The following is a 22,618-nucleotide window of genomic DNA, read 5'->3' as shown; positions in this document are numbered from 1 at the left end:
AGTCAGAGATCATTAAAGTTTTAGTGGCACATTTTCTGGGAACCATGGATGTTTGACAGATACGTAGATATATTTTATATATACAGTAAATATTTCCATGGCAAGGTGTTTATTGTTTGGTCTTTTACTTGGTAACTAAATTCATGGAGTAGGCTATTCTGAAATTGACAGATTATTGTGTGATTTGCAAAAACATGTCAGAATCAGTCTGTGAACACATCTGCACATTTACCCATCCAAACAGCAGCCTTTTACTTCAGGACACATTCAAGTGACCACGGACTCCAATTCTCTGATGTTCACTGCCGTTCAGAAAGATAAGTCCTGCGTGTAATGACAGAGGCTTTCCTGCAGGATCTGAAGTCTTGGCTACTATAGGTGATTTAAGATAGTGTTCCCCGTTTGGCTGAGGCTGTAGTATCCGTAGCTGTCTTCCCCCGCTTCTTTTTTTTCCTACTCAAACAGAGTCAGGTGAGATATGTCACTGAGCTGACTGGAGGCAGGATGAAAAGTCATTTGTTGATAAGAGAAGGTTATTCTTAGTACATTAATGTAACAGAGGCAATCTGTCTCTATTAGACAAGAAACCATACAGATTTCAGATTTCATCATTGTCATATTTTGAATAACATCTACCTGGTTTAAAAGATCTTGAATGGTTCAGCTCCTCCTCCTTTATCAGGTTTCATAAACCTCGGATCTTCTGTCAACAGGGCTATTAGAGGCACAGCAAGGGGAGACTGCACAATTCCCTTAAGAAAATCCACCTTCAGTCTGACTTTCTTCTCCTTTAGGGCATCACATCAGTGGAATACAGTTCCACTGTCAATCAGAATGACTTCATCATGTCATTCAAGCTCAATGCCAAGAAATGGCTTGTTAACAAACAAAAATGTGAACATTGATACATATATATTTTTTAAAATATTTTTAAGAGCATGATGCAATTGTGGAATTGTGTTATTGTCTTTCAATTGTGTATATAATAATGTGTATAGAATGTGTTACCTATGTGGTATCTTATTGTTGCTGTCTTTTTCAATGGATGCCCTTTAACATCAGGCAGAGGGGCTACCAATGAAAATGAGCCTTTTCGCTAACTCGGTCACATTTACATTTGTTTTTACAATGTTTTATCCATGTACACTGTCTCTTTTCAAATAAACTAATAAATAAGTAATGAATCAGTTTCAATGCCGTCTCTGTAGAGCAACAAATTAATTCTATTATTTGTTCAACTTCACTTGTAAGCCATATACTATGCTGAATAATACACTGATTGAAGAGGGCATTCCTGATAAATAAAATAAGGTTAATGATCGTGAACAGTCGGTTGTTACATTTGGAGAAAGTAGCCATCCCTACTTTGAAGAGATGATCACTTGAAGTAGCTCTCATGATATCCCAGCCACACAAAAGAACATGGATCAAAGCTTTACAATGAATAAATTAGAGGCCACTGTTTCTGCAGGGAGCCCTAAGAGCATGAAAGCACCACATTCAGATGACAAAGATCCATTTAACAGCCGATCTCTGGAGGGATAGACATTACGCTTCGATGGCTCCAATGCATCAACTTCATTGTGAAACCGTGGCGTCAAGAAAATCATGTTTTATAAAATATGTTAAAGTTCTACTAGAGGGAAAACGTGGAAGAGCAAATATGCTGTCAACAATGTTTAACACACAGATAAAGGATATTGAAAAGGAATCGGTAATATAAGATTTAAATATTCAGGAGGTCTCATTAAGCTCAGGAGAGGACAAATTACACATGTACCGGAGAAAAACATGATGATCCACCCACATCAAGACCCAGATGAACTTAGTACTAAGGCAATCATTAATAATATTTCCAGTGTGTGCTTTTTAAACAGGCATAAACACTGATTCATTCATGTATTGAATAAAAAGTAGGGGCACTAATATTGATCCCTGTGGGACACACTTCCGTCCGCATCCATTCAGACGACTTCATTACATCGTGCTACATTCATTTCAAAGCAAAGCTTTTACCAAGTTGTTAATCTTTACAAACCATCAATGGTCATCATTCCACTTCTTGTTGTTTGTCTTGAACTCTTCAAGGTTCTCAACTACAGGTTTTATTTGAAGGCAAGATTCAAGGTTCTGTGTTCATTCCACAGACAACACATTTTTATTGGTGTACCAATAAAAAATAGTTGATTACTGACGGTAAATCCTTTTCTTTTTTTTATTATAGAAAATTTGGTTTGTTTCATTTTATCAGGCTTTTCTCTTACCTTTTCTAATGGCTTTAGAAATTCTTTGGATCCTTTGATCTTTTGTAAAACTATGATGAGTGAGGAAAGTCACTGCTCGATCGACCTTCTAAGGAACATAGCACCTGTGGCAAAGCTTTAAGAAATGAGGGGCATTAAACACAGAAACCATACATTTTAAAAGACAAACATTCTTCTTGCAGAAGATTAAAGATCTTAACTCTTACCTTCCTCTCCTGCTCCGGCCTGGCTCTGATCCAGCTGAAGAAGCCCGTGGTGATGAGTGATAAAGTGACCCCCATCCCGCTGCCTGAGGACAGTCAGGACTTGGCCGATGTCACAGGCGGGTTAGGGGTCATCACCGGTTTCGGGCCCAGCCCGAAACAACTCAGATACCTTGTACTCCCTCTGCCCAATCACTCGATATGTAAAGCAGAATATAAACACAACCAGACGTAGACGACAACATGTTCTGCATAGGAGCTACGAAGTATGAGGAAAACGTTTGTCACGGTGATGCAGGAGGCGCTCTGGCCGTCAAAGATGCTGCAACTGGGGACATTTACGCTGCAGGGATCCTTTCCTATGACAAATGCTGCAACAGGTACAAATATGGAGTCTATATGAAACTCTCCTCTTATTTACCCTGGATCCACAGCGTCATCAGGGGAGACAGAGAAAACTCATCTGCTCTGCGCTCAAGTACAATGTCTACGATGTATTCCTGGCAGCAGTAGAACTTCAGCCTCTGTTCCTTTAATTTTGCAGAGAAAATCATTGTAGTGTATGGACTCTGAATGTTAATAAATGTTTTCATTGCAACAAAGAGCACAGTCTGGTGTGTTGTGATTGTCTGAAGTGCACTTGGATGATTCAGGTAAATAAATCCAGTTTTTGCAGTTCCTGTTTGACGTTACATACGCAAATGGTCCTTATGATTAAGAACAGTGTCGTCAGACGCTTCGGCAAATGGACAAAAATGACATTATGTTTACATTTTAGAAAGAGGGAGTTGAATGTTTTTCTACAGCTTCCTCTTCCATTCTTTATACAATCGTCTCTGGTATTTTTCATGTTTATGAGTGAGTGCAACAGGAGAGAGTGAAAGTCTGAACTATCGGCTCCTCATTATCTCCTCACAGTCAGTCAGTTGTTTCTCTTAACCTTGACCATCATTGTTCCCTAATCTTTATTCCAAGCCTCGTTTTTCCAGCTCTTTTTTGTGTGACAGTTTTGGAGGGTATTGACAAGGGCCGCCCGTCGTCCTCCCAAAAGAGGCCTCAAATAAGAAAACCTGTCAAAATACAGGACAAAAACACATTTTGTCCTCGAGTTTGGAGGACTTGTTGCTTTAAAAGCAAACCTCTGTGCCCCCTGTGTGTATTTTCACTGTTAACTTTGAAAAGAGGAACACAAGAGCTTCAGAGGTTGAGGCTACATTTCATCATGTGCAGTCATCGGCGTGAAAGCAAGGATGATGATGGAATAAAAGTGAATGACACACACTCAGAATTTCGGTTTCTCTAAGTGTTGCCCGCAGATGTTTTGGTTTGGTGTTTTTTTGTTTTGGACCAATAGCAGCAGGACCCGAAAGATATTTTGGTCTGGCAGGTGTGTCCATTCTGCCACAAATCATGAACTGTCTAAACAACAAATGCTTTTCTCCATGACGAAGAAGTGGGATGATGACAGCTGCCTGTCCAGCTGCTACAACATGAGAAGGGAGGATGTGAGGGAAAGAAAAATCAAAGTGCAAAGTCAAGTCTACTGACTTTATTCCTTTTTCTGTGATAACGTGAGGGGAAATCAAACTCAAAGGTTGAGCAGATGTGAATAAGGCAACTGACATTTCTTACTTACTTATCTCATAAATGAGTTATTCAACTTAATAATCGTAAAGACTCAGCAGACAACTGCCGACATAAACTAATAAACCTACTGCTAAAATGAAACATCTTGATTCCCTGCAGGACATCAGATCATGGTCTCCTCTGACCAGCTGCTAACTGAACACATGGTGCTGAACAGTATCCGTCAACATATGTTGATTTTCTTTCATTAAGTTCTCTTTCCATGGGAAGGAAGAGCTGAACGTGATAAAAATCTGCTATAATTCATTCATGTGTCACAGATTTTTGTGCAACTTTATGAGAAAGGTAATAATATGGAAAAACAGAGTGTCCGCACACTGCTATAATCGAGCTCCCAAAAATGTATTAGGACAACGTTTTGACCACTTGGGTCTTCATCAGGTCATCTGATGTGTAGGGGGTGGGGCACATAAATAGGGGGAGGTTGCCAATGATAATAATAATATGTACAGTTTTTAAAACATCTGTAAATCTGTAAAATTCATCTATTGCAGTCATTTTCACTGATCTTAAGCACACAAGTGAAATGTAAAACTGTAAACTAGCAAAAAAAGAAGTTTAATTTCCACAAAGAAGAATTAAAGTTACATTGATAGTTGTAAAGTGAAGGTACAGTTTAGGTTCTGACTCTGTCCAACTTCTGAATTGACTATCAGACACACTCTCCTACATCTTTGACCATTAAGATGGTTCAAATTTTTACGTCCTTTAATTCAATTTTGCACAAAAACCTGCCTTTTGTCCAGAGGCAACGCCAGAAAATACTCAGCAAATGCCCCCCAGAGGTAAGGAGGTCTCTCATGGTCCATCATATTGGCACATTCTGCAGTGACAGCTATAAAACCTGTCAAATCACTATCAGGGTGCTAGTTTGAACCTGTTGTCTGCATGTGAGGCATTCGGGGAACATCTGTAAATTTTGCATGAGAGGTGTTTAGGGGACATCTGTATTTACTGGGCTTTGATGCCCCCCCTCCCCAGAGCAGCACTCTGTACACATCATCAGTCCATCACGGTCCACTGCTCACATGAGCGTGCTTTGGTTTCCAGTCACTGATATAATATTGGCAGCAGAAAGACATTTTGAGACAAACTGTGTCTTCAGGTGTTTAGTCAAGTGTATTCAGACATTTAATGTTTTTAGGTAAAGTAAAAATGGAGCTGTTTGGGGGGGGCGGGTCGAGGGTAAGAAGTACTTTTTAGCAGATCTGCTGCAGGGTGCAGGAGGCTCCTCCATGGCTTCTAAAATATTAATATCCCTGTCAAGGGCCATTACTCTCTACCAGTCTCAGAGTGTACTCTCGCTGGCTCCATCACTCCTGCAGAGCACTGACTGAGGTCACGACACCTCCGTCACAATCGTCTCTTACTGCAGTTTAAACCAGAATTAGCATGGACCATGAATATTGCCTGTGCATGTTGTGTGCAAACTCAGTTACATTTTTTATAGTAAATGTTAGACTGCATGTGTTTGCCCTAAAACCTGATTCCATCATGCTGCTTTTCTCCCTTTCTTTTTGAGAAGCAATAAACCTTCTAGTTCCTTCTCCACAGAGATAATTTGTATTAAATGTGAAGTTATATGGTGAATCAGTACATCAGTAAAGTGCAATTCAGCTTTTGCTCTGCTGTTAAATTATAAAAAACGTTTTCTTCTTTTGTACCAACTAAAGGTGAATTTGACAACATTTTATAGAATAAACATTAACATAGAATTACATGCCAATAAATTAAATATCATTAATCTTTATTGTGTAATAAAATGTTTTAGCTTTTAGTACATCTGGCACCATCGAAAATGTGTGTCTGCGTGTGTGTGTGATGGAGGAAGGAAACTGCACTGCTGGTGAATCGCTGTCCACACAAGGACAGATGGCGCTAAAGTGTCCATGAACGATTACTACCGCATTTAATACTGCTACTGAAAGTGGAGTAATTTATCATTATAATCAATACTAGTATTAGTATTAGAATTAGTACTAGCATTGATCATTGTAGCCATTATTAGAAATACAAAGACAACCCAGAGCACGTCTAATATATTTCATGCTTTTTCTTATTGATTGTGTCACTCATTAAACAAACACATGGTCATAAGTGAATGTTCTGCTGATACCGACTGTGCATAGATTCAATCATCAAACATAAGAACGGGCCTCAGAGATAGGGATGATCAATAGTATTTTCTGAGTCAACTGCTGTAGGAAGCATGGTGTGTACTCAGCTGTCAGGTTACGTACCCACTCCTCACATGTAACTGGGAAACTGGAGCTTTTTGAGCATCATCGCCCCAATCCTCTTATTTACTGTACTTGCTCCACACACCAAGCTTTTCACCAGGCAGCAACACAACAGGTGCGAGCTCCACTGTTAACCAGAGCAGGATTTGCTCTGTCTTTCATGAGTCATGAATACACTTTATTTATAATAGATATGCTTGTTTGGCGATGAATGACACCTCTGATCAAATATTAAACAGATGTCATCAGCAAACAGAAGAGTCAAGCATCAAAACAGCGAAAAGCTCAAAATATGACGACAATCTGTCTGTGCTGATCTTTCTCCTCATTGTGTTTATTCACCTCCATTTCTTAAATTATTAGTATATTGAAGAGATACAGAAGAAGACTGCAGATTTTATCATGTTGACTGCAGATCAGACGCATCCACATGTCCATATCAAGATATTACATGACTTTTGTTTGTGAATATTTTCTTAAAGAGCAAATAGTAAATGCACAAAAACTAGAATTACTGCCTCACAGTGTTTACGCCTCAGGCACTACATCCCTGTTTATTCCGAATCATGTGAATGTAATATAAACCATTCATGAGTTGCACTCACTGTGACCTTGACCTTTGACCCAAAATCTGTTAGTTTTCACACTTCACCACTAGTAAGTAAGTGTATAAATTTTATTCATGTAGCATTTCTCACAGGTTTAGGTTTGTGCAGCTAAAAACAATAAATACAAAGGTAATACAAAATGCCAAATACATTACCAAAAAAAAAAATACAGAAAAATAGAAAATATTTAATTTCATTTAACCTTATTTAAATGTAGTACTGATGGTAGACCGTCATTTTCAATTATGTTGACAGCAGGGAGACAAATTAAAATAATTGAAACACAATCCATAAACAAAAAATACAGCAGAATAAAAAGACAAGGAGCACAATCCAAAACAAAAGCACATTCAGACATCAACAACACTGAACATAGCATGTTAGCAGACATCATTAAAAGCAGCTGGGTTCAAAAGGTAAAGATGTTTTTCATCATTTTCTTAAACAGGTAGATGCAGCAGAAAAACTAAAAGCAGATTTACCGAATTTGGAGTTTGGAGTGCAGGTAATCGCTTGAAAGGGTTGGGCAATTTCTGTGTGACCAGTTTAATAAATGAATACAATACAGTCAAAAAGTGCTCATAAAAATCACTGCTGAAAACAACTGAAAATGTCCACAGAGGTTGAATATGTCTCATATGAATGTGAGATGTATGTGGATGTTTATTAAAGACCAAACAAAACAGAGATACTCATAAAGGCCATGTGATTGGCTAAACTGTTACTCAAACAAAATACAAGACAGGAATTTGTAAGAGAAACACCAAACATTTTAAACTTTATTGACATTGGTTGCAGAACTTAGTTTAATCCGGTCAAAAAGCCTCCAAGTCTTATCGTAATCCAACTTCCCAGATAAAAACTCCTCTATCTCAGTTGGAGAGTTTATTTCAACCTCAGTGGGTGTACAGTAGCTCACTGAACAGCTCCACAGTGGATGTGCTGCTGTTTTGCCACAGACTGTTACAGCGATGATTTAGGAGAGAAGTAAAGAGCAAAGTTAAAAAAAAATCAAGGTTAGGTCTGTCCATTGGCAGCAACAATGGCAAAAAAAAAAAAAAATCAGTGGTTAAAAAGGAAAGTTTTGTCACTTAAAAAAAAAAAAAGCAATTTCATGCAAATGATTGAATCTCAAATTATCATTTCTTTCTCACCCTCAACCCCCTCTTCCCTCCCTACACCCTTCATGGTGAACATCATGTTCCTCTTTGATACCCATGCACATAAATCACTGTGTGTGAACCTTTCTACTTTGCATCCTCTGCAGCTGTTAGGTGCCTGCTCAGGTTCTGACACAATGGGGGAAGCTGATGGTGCTGACAGGCATTAAATGCCATGCAAATGCCACGACTGTCACACCTTCTCTTGTCCAGGGCATGGCCGCATGCCACGACTCCCTTCAGATATCCTGGTGTCATAACCATTCTACGAATGCTTGTCAGCGTTAATGCGACTCGGATGTTTATAATTAAAACTTTTTGCCATTTCAATAAAAAAAAACTGTGGGGCAATTTCATCCATTCACAGAAACACATGTGGAGATATTTAAAAAAAAAAACCATACAGTTGCCACAGTAAAGCTTTTCCAGTTGTACATATGGGAATGAATATACCAAGAAAACATTTGGCCAGATGAAAAGCGTATATAATTAGGTTTAAGATAAGCACGTTCAGCTGCCTCATAAATTAGGTGATAGGTGCTCTTCCGTATAGAGAGGTTCTGCTCTGTGATTTTCCCCCGAGGGAAGCTTTTTGAAGAAATTATTTGAAGGAAGAGTGCAGACACTGTATCATTTCTGTGCTCTCATGGCCAATCTGGTGTCATGAATGGATGTAATAGTGTGAGGTTTATTGTGTGCACATCTTAGACCAACAGTATCTCCTCATTGTCTGTCAGGTAACCATACTTGAGCAAAACAGAAAAGGTGTGCACAGCAGCTCTATAGAGAAGCAGCCTTCCTCCCCTTTCATCTACATAATCAACAGCAACATACTGTATACACAAGGACTGAACTTTACAGAGCTGGTCCAAAGCTGCAGACAGATGGAGTCCTTCTATTGAACAGGAGCAGCTTCACTTTCAATCTGTAAAAAGATTGAAGTATAAAAACTTTTTTTAAAATCCTCACAATAAAGTTAAGATCAACACTCCTACCGCTCAAGGATCCAGTGTACATAAAGCTTCATAGAAACATTGCCCAACTGAAGACAGTGGGTTTTCCTAAATGCCTTCACCAGAGAAGTGCGCACTGGTTAAATAAGGCCACCCAGTGGCCAGATGAGGCACTAACATAAATTCTTCTTTTACTCTTGTGGGCATGGAGCTGAACAGAAAAACACAAACTGGATGCTCAACAGAAAGACTACTGTGGGGCAGAGGTAGAGACAAAAAATGTTTTCGTCTAATATTGTCTGTTTGGAGTTGAGCTATGATTTATCAACCCTTTCTGTTTATAAATGTCTGAAAACATATTTTTCCAGTTTTGAGCACAATATGCTCTTGTTTGATCTGCAGCAATTAACACTGACAGCAGCTTTACCCTTCACCCTCCTTCCCCTCAGCAGAGTCTGATATATAAGAGGTGTGAAGTGGCTTCTCACTTGGCCGAACTGTGAGTGTGAGTGCACAGCAAAGAATGCAATCATCACGTGTGTGTGTGTGTGTGTGTGTGTGTGGACTTTATTAGCAGCTGATTCAACAGCTCATCAGAGCCCTTGTCAATTTGATTACTCTTTACATATTTAACAGAAATCAAACAGATCAGTGACAGAAGGTGAAAGAGAAAAAAAAAAAGCCGAACTACTCATGTATAAAAAAAGGAACTTGATACTACAAACACATTAAATATAACATGTTCCTCGTCCTCCTGACTTTCTAAACAGCAAAAATCCACTTTGCAGTTGCACACATCCATCTGGCCTTTAAGAAAATCTTTGATGGAATAATCTTTTATCAAACTTTTATGAAGCGTGCATGTCAAATTTCGATAATGCTTTGGATAGACAAGAGACAACACTCTTATCTTATGTTTGAAAATTAGTTTAAATGTTACTTCTCTCAAATGTGGTTGGAGGACGTCACTGTTAAAATAGACAGCACATGCACACACCACATGTGATGCAAATCAATCCACACACACATGAGCAAATAAACAAGTTGCACGCAGATCCTAGCACACAAACATGAACTACACGAAGACAAGCGCAATTTTAAAACCTGGTGTTTACATTTTTGCCCACAGAGTTGACAGTTCAGCGTAGCCTCTAGCACAGCTGAGGAATGAGCTCACCAATCTTCACCGCCTGGCATCCAGATATTTTTGAATTTCAAAAATGTCGTCTTCAGCCCCAACCAGCTCTGCCTCGCATGACACAATTTATCAGCTCCCCCTGGAGCTGAAAGGCCTTTTAAAAAAAGTGTTTTTTCATATAGACAGTAGTAGCCTACACTCCAACGCCTGTGGACAGACTTGAACCATATTTGTTCTGTGATGTACTGTAACTAAAAGCTGTTTTTTATTACCGGTGTATCTTTTGATTTTAACAATCTGCCAACACAGCCCCAAAGCTGTTGTGTTTATCTGTTTTAAGCTGTCAGCTTGACAAAATCAATGGTCAAGCAGTGTCAGCTTAGTATTTTCTTTTGTTTAGCTTCAACACGACTCAGTTTAAACACACACCATTAGAGTACACCAGCCCAAATGCAACATAAAAGGGTTTCTGCTCCCCAGCAGGCTTTACCCCTGCTTGATTTAAAAGGTAATTCCTTAAAGTTTACAACCAGTAAAAAAGGTATTTAAGGCCTGTACAACCTTTTATGTGGAAAATACAGTAGCTCCCTGGTTGGATCCTAAACTGCTTTGCACTGACAGAAGGACTTAAAGCTGTTGTGCGTTACTCTTTCATGTCAGTTAAATATCAATTACATTTCATTTCATTTCAAACCTTTATTTATTCAGGGAACGCCTGATTACAAAGATAAGAACAACTACAGCAACACCGACCAACCAAACAAGCACAAAAACAAGCAAACAAACAGTACACAGTATGATAAACAAGTTGGTAATGTCAGAATTTGAAGTACATTGAGCAGACACAAGGAGAACAGCATATACTGTAATTAAGGGTCTCAGCTTCAGGGAAGGCATGTACACTCAGTATGAAAGACAAAGTCTAAAAGGCTCCTGAAGGACTCCACTGAAATAAACTGTTTTTAGTTTTAGCGAGTCCTGCAGTTTATTCCACTTATCCGGGGCAAAGAAACTAAAAGCTTTCTTTCCTCGCTCTGTATTTTAACGTGGAATGTCTAATTTAATAAATGATGCTGAGCGGTACAAGCCATTACTAGATGAGATAACACAACATAGATTAAAGCCATCAGCTCAGTGACAGTCCTGCGCTGGCCCACAGGTAATGATGCCTTTTACCCTCACGACTCAGGCAGGGAGGGGGAGGAGGAGGAGCAGTGAGTCTCCTAGCAACTGCACCCTAAACATGGTTCAGAAGTGGATTGTACTACAAAGAGAAAGCCTGGTTGCTCAGCAGAAGGAATACAGTCAAAGAAAGAAAGTCAGACAAAAGCACATTTACACTGGTGTGGTTTTTCTTTGATGGAGAGCCTTGAATTGGACCAAGCAAATGTTGGAAATAGTGCTATGGCCATTAAGTAACTTTGAACATGGCCGCGCGACTGATGTTTGTGGTGGCTTCACTCAGTGCAAATACAGTGCTTTTGTGTGACTGAAAAGTGTGTGAATGGAAAGTGTGTGCGAATGTGCGACAGTAGGACAGTGGGACCAGGGCCGGCCCTAGGATTTTGGTGGCCCTAAACAAGATTTTTGTTTGTGTCCCACTCTAAGCGCAAACACCAAATCACTGGTTAAAACTGAATACAGACGTGTTTATGCCCTCTGAGGTTTGAGGCCATTTTCTCGACTTTTACATATTTTCTTAAATTGATCTTTTTAAGATACTTGCAGATGTAACAATACTCAAGTGTTTTATGTCTAAATATTAGAACCTCCGCTGTAAGCACACTGAGGCCAGTTTGTCCTAGAACACTGTAGAAAGAAATAATTTAGGCCAAATGCTGGAAATTTGAGGTCTGCTTTTTGAAAAAAATTCAAATCCCTTGTGAAAACAAATCTTCAGTCATGAGAATGAACTGTTTTGGTGCTTGAAATAGGATATGAATACAGTAATAGATAAGTGTAGAAAACAAGTCTAAAATGACATTTTGTAAGATTGCTTTTTGAGCACAAATGTTGTCATTCTGCCGTTCTATTTTCACCAAATGTCTCAAATGTGAGATAAAAGAAGCTGAATATTGACTTCAAATTACATATAAAGCTCATAGCGTGCGTGCAGACCTCAGGATGTTTAAATGACTTGAATGAACCCCGGTACCTTTCTGATCATGTGACCCCCCCACCTAACAGCTGTGGCCCTAAACAACCGCATAGAGTGTTTATGCCAGGGGCCGGCCCTGAGTGGGACAGGACAGATATTGTTAGCAAAGCTTCCTGTTACCAGAAACACCTGCGAGGCTTGCTGCTGCTGGTCGAGGCTGTGAAGCACTACCGGGATAGACCGTTGAGGCATTACCGGAGGCAGTGCGCATTGTTGGACACATTACTTTTAAAAAGTAATAAGTTATGGTTACTTGTTACCTTCTTCAAAAAGTAACTGAGTTAGTAACTGAAATACTACATTATAAAGGTAGCTAAATACCAGGAAAAGTAACTATTGCATTAGTTTTTTATAAAATGCTCAAATAGGCTATGGCATGCACAATCGGGAGTGTTGGCAGATGTAATCATGGTGAATCATGGTGAATAATATGATCATAGAAGGCTAAAAATCACAGGACATGTCTGTTCTTCTGATGATACAAGTTGGCAGTGTAAAACATGTGGGTCCCACCCACATGTGTCATGAGACTCCCTTTGGTGGGATGTATTGTAGTGAAAGGTCAACAAAAGCACAACCTCTTTCACAAATTAAAATGGTATCACTTCCATAATTTCATTTCCTCTTTCACCTGATGTCGTTAAATATAGGTAATTTCACAACCAGACAATGATTAATTGTCTTCTGATGTGAGAACAGCCCAAAACTCAACTGTTTGTTGTATACTACTTATGGCCACTTCCAGCAGGATGATGCACCATGACACCAAGAAAAACCTTCTCTCACACTGGTTCATCAACTCTCACACAGTCTATAGACATGCACATTAACTCTAGAGAGTTCCCTTATGTATGAATATGAGTGTATTAGGTTTGTCTATCCACCTTTTTCCGAACGTCAAAAACGTAGCCTGTTTTGCCGGTTTTGCTCTTCCGGTGTATTGTACGTTATGGTTTCGGTAGTCCTGGTAAATGCATGGATTTATTTTATTTTTATTTTTTTCAATGAAAATCTGTAAAGCGCATGGATCATCACACCAGCTTTTAACAGTGGATATCACACAAATTGACATCCGTGTTAAAAGCCAGCGTTAATAGATCCATGCGTTTACCGCAACTATGACAACGACTGAAAACCATGGAAACGTAAACGTACAATTCCACCAAACCGGCAAAACCGGCTTCTGGGTTTGACCATAGATGACGTTCGGAAACTTGTGGATACATGTCGGCCCTGTGATAGATTGGCAACCTGCCCAGTGTCTGCTGGGATTAGCTCCAGCTCCCCATGACCAAGTGTGGATAAGCTGTATAGCCGATGATTGGATCGATGATTGTATGATCATGAAGCATGTTCAGTGAACTTAAGTGTTGCTCTCCTGTCTCCAGATATGAAGCCTGTGGGAGGTTGTACAGCATGAGACTGGGAAGATTAATGTGCAGCGGACAAAAGTGCAGAAATAACGCCAGAAACCATGTCAACGTGAACTAGAATCTCAGAGGTGAGAGTCCAACATCTTGTCAAGTTCATACCTCATAGAACTGAGTCTCTGTCCAGAGACAACAGAGGACAAGGTAAATACTGAGTGTTTTAGCAGTGTTGAGTATAACAACATACACACATTACAACATAGCATCTTACAACACTGTTTGTGCAACAGGATGAAATATGATCTGTTTTACAACACGGGTAAAAACCCTTATACTGAGCTGAGCTGAATTCACCACCCATCTCTCTGATCTGAGAGTCACTGGCCTGAATCTCTACTGTAACTACATTCATCTTTCTCCAATGGTTTTCAACTTCTTCCAGTGATGCACAGACAAGACTTCATGTTGCAGCACATGTGTTTTATCGTCAGTAGCTGTAGCTGTGGATACAATGCTCTGCACAGATTGAATCAGGAACCTTAAAGCTTTCTGACAATGTATTGTTTGTCAAGGTTGATTAAAGACTGTGTGGTATTGACCAAACACTCTTACTGTGTTTTCTAAAGCCCAAATTGTGGGGGAGGTGGTGTAATATGATGTAAGCTAAAGCGACTTGTGTTGGTCAAAGATGACGATGGAAATGTTTCCTTCATTTCATTTCCTCTTTCGTTGACTTTGTTAAATATAGTAATGTGACTTTACAACTAGACAGTGATTCATTTCAGTATGTATCACAGTGGGAAATAGCCATGTGAGAGCTGCTCCGATCAGTGGTAATTCCCCCAACAACTGTCTGTTCCTTTATTAGGAACACCTTTGCACCTGCTCATTCACACATTATCCAGTTATCAGACTGTTGTGTTGCAGAAGATGGAGATATGTTTTTCTTTGTCAGTATTGTGGCTTCAGCATTATGTTTTATTTTTCCTTAAAGCCCTCTTTTTTAATCGTCAAGTCCTATTTCTTCATTTTAATTTCTCATAAGTTTAACAAGGTGTATTCTCAGCATTAACAACACGTTCTTTTTTTTGTTTTGTTTTTTGTTATAAACTTTTATTTGATTAAACCACAGTTCTGCTCCCAAAACCATTCTACTTTACTATTTGGCCAGAGGTTGTTGCTTGCTGTTGACAAGACTATAACAAACAATTTCTTTAATTACAACAATGGAATTAGAGGTGAAAATGGAGAAGATAGTGATTAAGATAAAATTCTCCCATACTGAAACAGCAAAATGTGATCCTGAGGACTTCAGCAACAGTTACCTGATCAAATAAAAAAAAATAAGAAAAGAATAAAAGCAACAGCTATGCAGTAAAAACTCTTTATGTTTTTATCATTTTTAGATTAACATAATAATCAGTGCCACCTGGGACTTGAATTTCATCTTTTTACTGTGCTATATTGTCAGTTTTATCACACAACCTGGAACGCCTCAGATTTTAAGCATCCTTTCATCCCAGTTATCAGAGTTCATCCTTGTAGTCACAGAGCACAATGTGTCCTGCAGTCTTTGTAGCCTACTGTTTATTTAGCCATATATATATATAAGTCACTCAATAGGATTAGAAGCACTCCGGTGTGTGGAAACGGGTGTGACAACACCTTCCTCTGCCTGTGACAGGATGCACAAGGACGACTCAGCCCCCTGGATGTGCAGCTTTTTATTAAAACCTTTGACCCGTCCTTCCCCCTCGTTGTGCCACTTACATGACGAAACATGACGATTTCTGTGCTTGTATAGCACATTTGCAACCTTGAACTTTTTTTTTTTTTGCAACCTTGATTTTGTTCATGGTTATCCATCAAAAGATGTTGAGATGGACGTGATCTGTTTTCATACATTCATGACATTGATCACATACATGCATACATACAAAGCAAAAACAACATAAAAGGTATAGAAGCTTACTACTCGAAAATGAATGAATTAAAATGTCCCGTTATCTAACTATGAAATTACTTTATGTGTAAGAGCTGTGTGTATATCATATACAGTACAATTAAAGATACGTCTAACAGCCGGCAACATGATTCCCAACCTCATTAACTTCACTTTTTTCGGAGTTCTGTGTTCTCCCCTGGGATTCGCCATCCAAAGTGAAGTCCTGCATTTTGGACTTGAAGATGGTGTCAAAATTTCGATTCTGCTCCTCTGTGAACATGGTTTTCCAGTCTCCAGTTTTACCTGGATTGTAGGAAGTGAACATGAAATGAAGCAAAACATGTGCTACAGGTAAATGTACACATGTATACAGCTGAACGGAATAACTGACCATGATTCAACATATAGGCCTGTTGACAGAGTGAAGTGACACTTCAGCTGTATATCTATTTGTTAAAGGAAGTATTTTTGCACACTTCCTGAGAATGAACTACTCTGACCTCTATACTCTATACATATGAAACTTAAGCCGGAAGCTAGTATAGTGAACTTATCGTGACAGTAAGACTGTAACAGACAAGCCACTATAGGTTATGGTCTTGACCTTGGGATATTTTGGGCAGTTCTGACTCTGACTTTTTTTTACATTTGGACCCATGTTGTCAGACATAGGACGTAATCAGTGATTCATGTTTGATGCTTCTGCACATAATAGCACAGAACCTCACCTTTCCTCATGAAGGAGCCCTTGCTGTGGTCCATTATCTCCTCAGAGACGAGCGTGTAGTTGACCATGTTGTTGTTTTTCATGCTGCTGAAGCTGCAGTACTGCACACAGTTGTTGAGCTCATCCTCCTCCAGGGGACACTGCATGAAAGAGCTCACCCTCTTTATGGCGCCACGTAGGTCCTGACAGCAGGAAGTTGAGGAACAATAATATTAAGATGTATTCAAAAAAGGAATGGAAATTCAAAACTGCATGGCTTCAGTGTCTGTACTGTGGTGAGCTTTTTTGACTAGTTGACTGCAGAGTGAATAGCATTTACTAAACTGCATTTTATGAACTTCCAGTTGAGCCTTTGTGATTGAGGAACGAGATAAGCACTTTATAAGAAACTGTACTGTTTTTTCAGTATCATTATGGTGTGAATCGCTTCTCTCTTTTACCAGTGACAGCTCTTCATACGTGACGTGAAGCAGATTGTCCATAGTTGCTGTCTGACTGGTCCAGCCTTTGATGTGGTCGAACCAGGAGCCAAAGTTCACTAATAAAAGTACGTGTGGGAAAAAATATGTTTGTTCAGGTTAAATACTTTTGGTTGTAATTAAATTATTAAATAAACAAAGAAAATGACATGTCAACTCACGTGTGCCCTCCAGGAATCGATCTATAAACTCTGGAAATGTTCCCGCCTCGGGGAGAAAGTTGGCCATCTTGTGAAAGTGGTAAAAGGACACCACCACGTCTTTAGGATTCCTGCTAATGTAGATGACCTGGGATCACAAAGAGCAACGCTGTCATGATGTTGAGGAGCAGGATATTTCACTTTTGACTTTTACACCAGGTAACTTCAGTAAACTGATATCACTCTGTACTGGTTCTTACTACATTTTTGGCCTAGGCTTGCCACAACTATGTCACAAACTAGCCTTGACCTGACGTTGACCTCTTAATTTTAACTGTGGAGTTTCTCTTCTCCCTATGGTGCAGGTTAGTAAGTGCAGGGTGGACAGCATGCCGATCACCAAGCCAGAACGCAGTAACTACACAGGCAAAGTGCAGATACTGTATTTTGTGGTCTGCTATTTATAAGTTGGCCCAAATGTATTTTGTTTTTATTGGGACACAGCAGCCTGGTGTTCCTGTCTGTATGCAACATCTATTGCACGTCATGGGTGGGGGATTCCTCCTCTGTTGCTCAAATTTTTCCCCCGTTAAAAGTTTTTCATCAGCCGTTCAGGGCGGAGGATGGGTTAGGGTTAGTGATGCAGTGTAAAGCCCTTTGAGACAAACTGTTTGTAAAAATGAGTTAAACAGATGAATTTGCCTTGCCTTGCTTAGTGACACTGTAAACAAGGAAAAAGCAGAAAGTACACACAAAGTACCAAATTACTAGAGACTGCATTTTACATTTGTGGTGATGTGTGTATCCATTCTTGAAAAAAAACTTTGTGGTCTTAATATTTTATAAACATGTGAATCTGACCTTGGCTTTAGAGCCCTGGAGTGCAGGGCCCAGTAGGTGATAAGGTAGATGTGTGGTGATGACTCGAGGTTTGGTCGGCGAGGCCTCCAAAACCGCAGCAAAGTAAAATTGCTCCAGCCATGGGGCCCGGGTCCAGTTTGGGACAGTCTGGGTCAGGTGTGGGTCCCCTCTGCTGGATATGAGGGTCACAATTTCCTGCATCCATGTAGTACCTGTGGAGAGGAAAGAGAGGTGTGTGTTTGTCATGTCCTTGTTAACTGGGGACAGCACTTCACATGAGATTTTATTGATTGAAGGGATAATTGAACATTTTTGGCAAATTGGCCCATTGCCATAATCCCTATAGTCATAGCAGTAGGTTCGTTACCTTTAATTGTCAGTGCAAGCTATTCTTAGAACGGCGGAGCAGAGCGGTGAGCTGCTCAGAGCTACGCTACGGAGGCTCATGGGGTTTCCTGGTTTCCCTCATCAAACTCATCAAATACACAATCCAACAACTCCAAAACGCTCTTGTGGACAAGTTGTGACCTGCAAATTCACCACGCTATGAGATAATAACAGAACGAATCAAATATTTTGCACAACCCCACCCCACACCCCATACACAATGAATCACACTGAGGTCTAATCTCTAAAGGATTTCACAGGTTCACATTTCCAGTATTGTAAGTTCGTTCATTTATACAAATGGTTCTCTTTGGATTAAACTGATACGATGTCCACAAACGAAACATGACCCCATAACCCTTAGTCTGGAACCTAAGCAGGTATTGTTGCCGTCCAGCAACAGTGCTCTCATGGGGACGTCTCCTGTTACCATGGTGACTGCTAACCGGTTGGTCTGTTAGTGACAGAAGGATCCTTTGTCTGTTTTCTCCCAGTTTGTTTTGTCATTGTGACAAATGTAAATCACATTTGTTAGTTTTTTTAGTTCATTACTCTACATGTCTTCACTGTAACCAGATCAGCCACACCTTCTGCTTAAATGTCCATTAAAAAAACCAAAAGGAACCTTAAAAAAGAAAAAAAGAAGAAGCTCACACTGCAAAGTTATCAGTCAGGATGTAAATGCCAGTCAAAATGTTACCGTGCAGTTTCAGCAATGAGCTTCTTATCACACTAATGTGGTTACTTGCACTACATTTCAAGGTACAGCTTCTGTCATATGGTTGCCATCACTTACCTGACTTTGGATAGGATGCGATGAGGATATCCGTGTCCTGAAATGGAAATTTAAGAGCAAGTTGTAAGGATTCCTGTGTGTGCAGATGTCCAGGGAATGAAATCCCATGAAACATCTCTGTAACATCCAGTCTGGCCATATCCAACCCTCTTGTAAGTACACACTGCTTCTCTCTCTCTCTTTCTCTCTCTGTTTTCTAGTTTCCTCTTGTTCGTGTTGTTCTCCTTTGGTGTGTACCTCTCTGTGGCCCTGCTGATGAATACCGTCTGGCAGCAGGAAATGAAAAAAACTCTGACAGACAGTGGGTGTATCTTGCACTACAACACAGATTAGATTGATTTGTGCATGAGCTAGTGAGCCATGTGAACAGGAAAGACATAAATGTTGCAATTACGTGTGTAATGGTCTGTCTGGTGTTGGGGGGGGTTGCAGTATATATTTGCTGGTCCTTAATGTGTCGTCTGTCGTTAAATGGTCGCTCTTATATTTCCACCTACACCAAGTATCAGGCACTTCTACAACTTTACAATGTTGTTATGACTTGTTTGGTTAAAATGCACTTTAAAGCAGAAGTAAGCGGAATGTTTGTGTTAATATAAGTCTTATATCTTCCGACAGCAATCACTTATATAGAGTGTTTGGTCTGAAACACGGGTCTGTCAGTCACTCTGCTCTGCTGTAAGCCGAGGAGAAAACTTTCCTTGTATCCTACAACCTTTATCCAATGAGGAGAGAGAACGGCATAAAGGGGCAGTCCTCTCTGTGTGTGCAGCCAAGGGATGCGCGAGAATGTGGTGACGTAGGGACGAGGGCGGGGACTGCTAACTCCATCGGCTGACAAGAAGTTAGCCAAAACGACCGGATCGCTTACTTCTGCTTTAGCTAATGGGAAAAACAAAATGTAATTAAATCTTCATTTTACTTAAAGGGACAACGAGGAGTTTCTAATCGGTTATAAAAAAGTCTCACGTTAATGTGGATGAATCTCCGCTACCCACACTTGTTAATGGGCCCATTTTCGATAAATATATCATTCTGTCTCTATCGTTATTTTGTTATTATTAGTGGTGGCGGAGATGCTGGTCGATCCGACCAGCGTTTCTTTACTTTCAGTTTCGCAACGAGTCATGAGAATAACGTAGCTGAATCGCCGTTTATGGTCGGAACTACAACGGTATGTGATCGTCTTTGAACCTCTAACTTTAATTATTGATGAATGAAAACATGAGTCTGTCTTGCGCCGGTCAAAAGAATTTTACGGTGCGCACAGAGGCTCATAAATGTAGTGTGAAAACGCTTCGCTTTTCCAAAACTCCTCGTTGTCCCTTTAATAAAACATGCCATATAAATAAACTTTACTATTTTGAGGGAGTCGCCCTTGCTGAGGATTACAGTAACTCATTAGGGTCACTTTTATCAGCCACCACAATATGCTGGCTGATTAAGACATTGTAATAATCATTAAGTACAAGTAGAAAAGTGACTCTTTGTTTTAGAGTTGTTTTATTTCTTCAGATATTTACAAAATATCAAACATGACTTACTCTTGTCAATCAATCAATCAATCAATCAATCAATCAATCAATCAATCAATCAATCAATCAATCAATCAATCAATCAATCAATCAATCAATCAATCAATCAATATCCTTTATTTAACCAGGTAAAAAACCCATTGAGATTTAAAACCTCTTTTCCAAGAGTGACCTGGCCAAGACGGCAGCACACAACAGCTCAGCTTTAAAAGTACAGTAGAACTTGTGCCGCTCTTCATTTTCTCACTCGCTTTCTCAGCTACTCAGTTTGGTTTTATAAACCTCATCAATACTATTTTGGTTCACACAGCTGCAGAATAAGAAGCTTTTCTTGGCCTTAGGGTTGCGGTAAAACCAGCTGAACAGAACAGACGCAGCTGAATCTATTACTGACTCAGGTCAGCCCCGACTGTATAAGCACTTTTAAATCCAGGTTAAAAACATTTCTCTTTTCATGTGCTTATAGCTGAGCTCTTTTTAAGAACTTTAAACTTAATACTTTTTTATTCTTCTTTGCTCTTGCTTTTAACTCTATGTTTAATGTTTACAATTTTTTTCCTTTTAAAAAAAATTGTCTTTATGCAGTTCTTTTTAAATGTTTTGTCTTTATCTAAAGCACATTGAGTTGCCTTGGTATGAAATGCGCTATATAAATAAAGATGCCTTGCCTTGCCTAAAAGAGTCACACTTCTCCTTCAGGAGTTGGTGGAAGTGAAAATGCAAATATTGGACCTATATGCATTGTTGTGGTCAGTGACACAATGTTAATGTTGCTCTGTGTGTGTTTGCTCTGTGTGTAAACAGTTGGTAACACTGAAGTTAGCAACCGCTGAGGTTTGCTGTAACAACTGTTGCCTATATCAGTGTGTTGGAAACATGTGAGTGTAACGTGCCAGCTTAAAGCAAGACAGAAGAACACATTTTGGGAACTGAGCTTACGACTTATTTTATTTATGAGGATTTATGTGCAAAAAATACAAATTTTAACTAACTTTTCCATCTGGTCTTAACTTATTTAATATGACATAAAGATATAACCTACAGTTTTTACTGTGAGTTTTTCTTTTCAGGATGCACCTAAAATATTTAAAATGGTGTTTGATGGGTGAACAAAGCTTCACTTCAGTCTTAAAGGGGAACTATGCTGTTTTGCTAACCCTCCTCCTGGCCATGTGCATTTGTTTACAACGAAGCCAGTGAGAAATCAATCAATAGAGCGGTAGATAATGTTATACAATGTTAATGTATTTTGTGTAGTTTAATTAGTCATAAACAAGAGATTACGGGTTACGTAGCACGTTTGTGTCGCGGTGCGCAGAGATGAGGGCTGGGACTCCGGGGCGGCGTCTCTGATCTTGCAAAGCCAAGAGACACAAGGTGGAAGGCAGAGAGCCTCCATCATTTATTAAACCGTCACAATTACCCCAAAGCTGTTTAATTAAGGTAAAAATGTAGCATAGTTAAGATTTAAAAAATCCTGCATAGTTCCTCTTTAAGGTTAGTAGTGGTTGAAGGACATGCACAGTAGATACTGAACTGATCAGCACGGCTGTGAATCGATTATTCTACACTAAACATTGATCAGACAGGACATAACAGGAGATTTCCTGAATATGTACAGTATGGAAGACTGGAAAGAGAAACAAAATAACAACACAGATCACTAACAGGAAATCAAATAAAAAATAAAACACTGACTCAGAACGGCAGACGTTAACAAAATAGTAACACAACTACTGTTGCTAAGCCACCACAAAAACAGAAACAGGGCTTACACCAGTGCTGTTCTCCTAAACATCATCATTGTTTAATCAAATTATCGGTATAGTGATTTTGTGCGTCATTTACTAGGGAACATGATCTTTATTGTATGATTAGAAGAGCAGCCTTGAAGATAAGGCTGTTGTGTTGGTATAGGAGCAATAAACCAGTACTTTCACAGGTGATGTCTCACACAAGGTTTCTGGATCTTAATCATTATCAAGTTGTTATCAACTGAACTTGTGA

At 39.5% G+C, this 22,618-nt stretch overlaps 2 protein-coding genes across 2 annotated transcripts; one reads left to right on the top strand and one right to left on the bottom strand.

The window, feature by feature from the left end:
* Positions 1–1,193: 1,193 nt before the first annotated feature.
* On the top strand, positions 1,194–3,071 carry LOC146989523 (haptoglobin-like). The gene is given in 3 exon segments (XM_085773017.1): positions 1,194–1,204; positions 2,447–2,685; positions 2,688–3,071. Coding segments are annotated over 3 exon segments (543 nt in total). The 3' UTR covers positions 2,981–3,071.
* A 12,282-nt stretch (positions 3,072–15,353) lies between these two features.
* On the bottom strand, positions 15,354–19,292 carry sult5a1 (sulfotransferase family 5A, member 1). The gene is made up of 6 exons (XM_085773085.1): positions 19,077–19,292; positions 17,894–18,105; positions 17,054–17,180; positions 16,854–16,951; positions 16,415–16,595; positions 15,354–15,989 (listed from the first exon to the last, which is right to left on the bottom strand). The coding sequence occupies exons 1-6, from the start codon at positions 19,213–19,215 to the stop codon at positions 15,817–15,819; spliced, it is 930 nt and encodes a 309-aa protein (XP_085629211.1). The 5' UTR covers positions 19,216–19,292; the 3' UTR covers positions 15,354–15,816.
* Positions 19,293–22,618: the final 3,326 nt, after the last annotated feature.

The sequence above is a fragment of the Trachurus japonicus genome, chromosome 3, assembly GCF_045865225.1.
Source record: "Trachurus japonicus isolate A0001 chromosome 3, Traja_1.0".
NCBI lineage: Eukaryota > Metazoa > Chordata > Actinopteri > Carangiformes > Carangidae > Trachurus > Trachurus japonicus.
The sequence above is the reverse complement of the archived record's forward strand: the minus strand, read 5'-3'. Positions and strand labels throughout refer to the sequence as shown.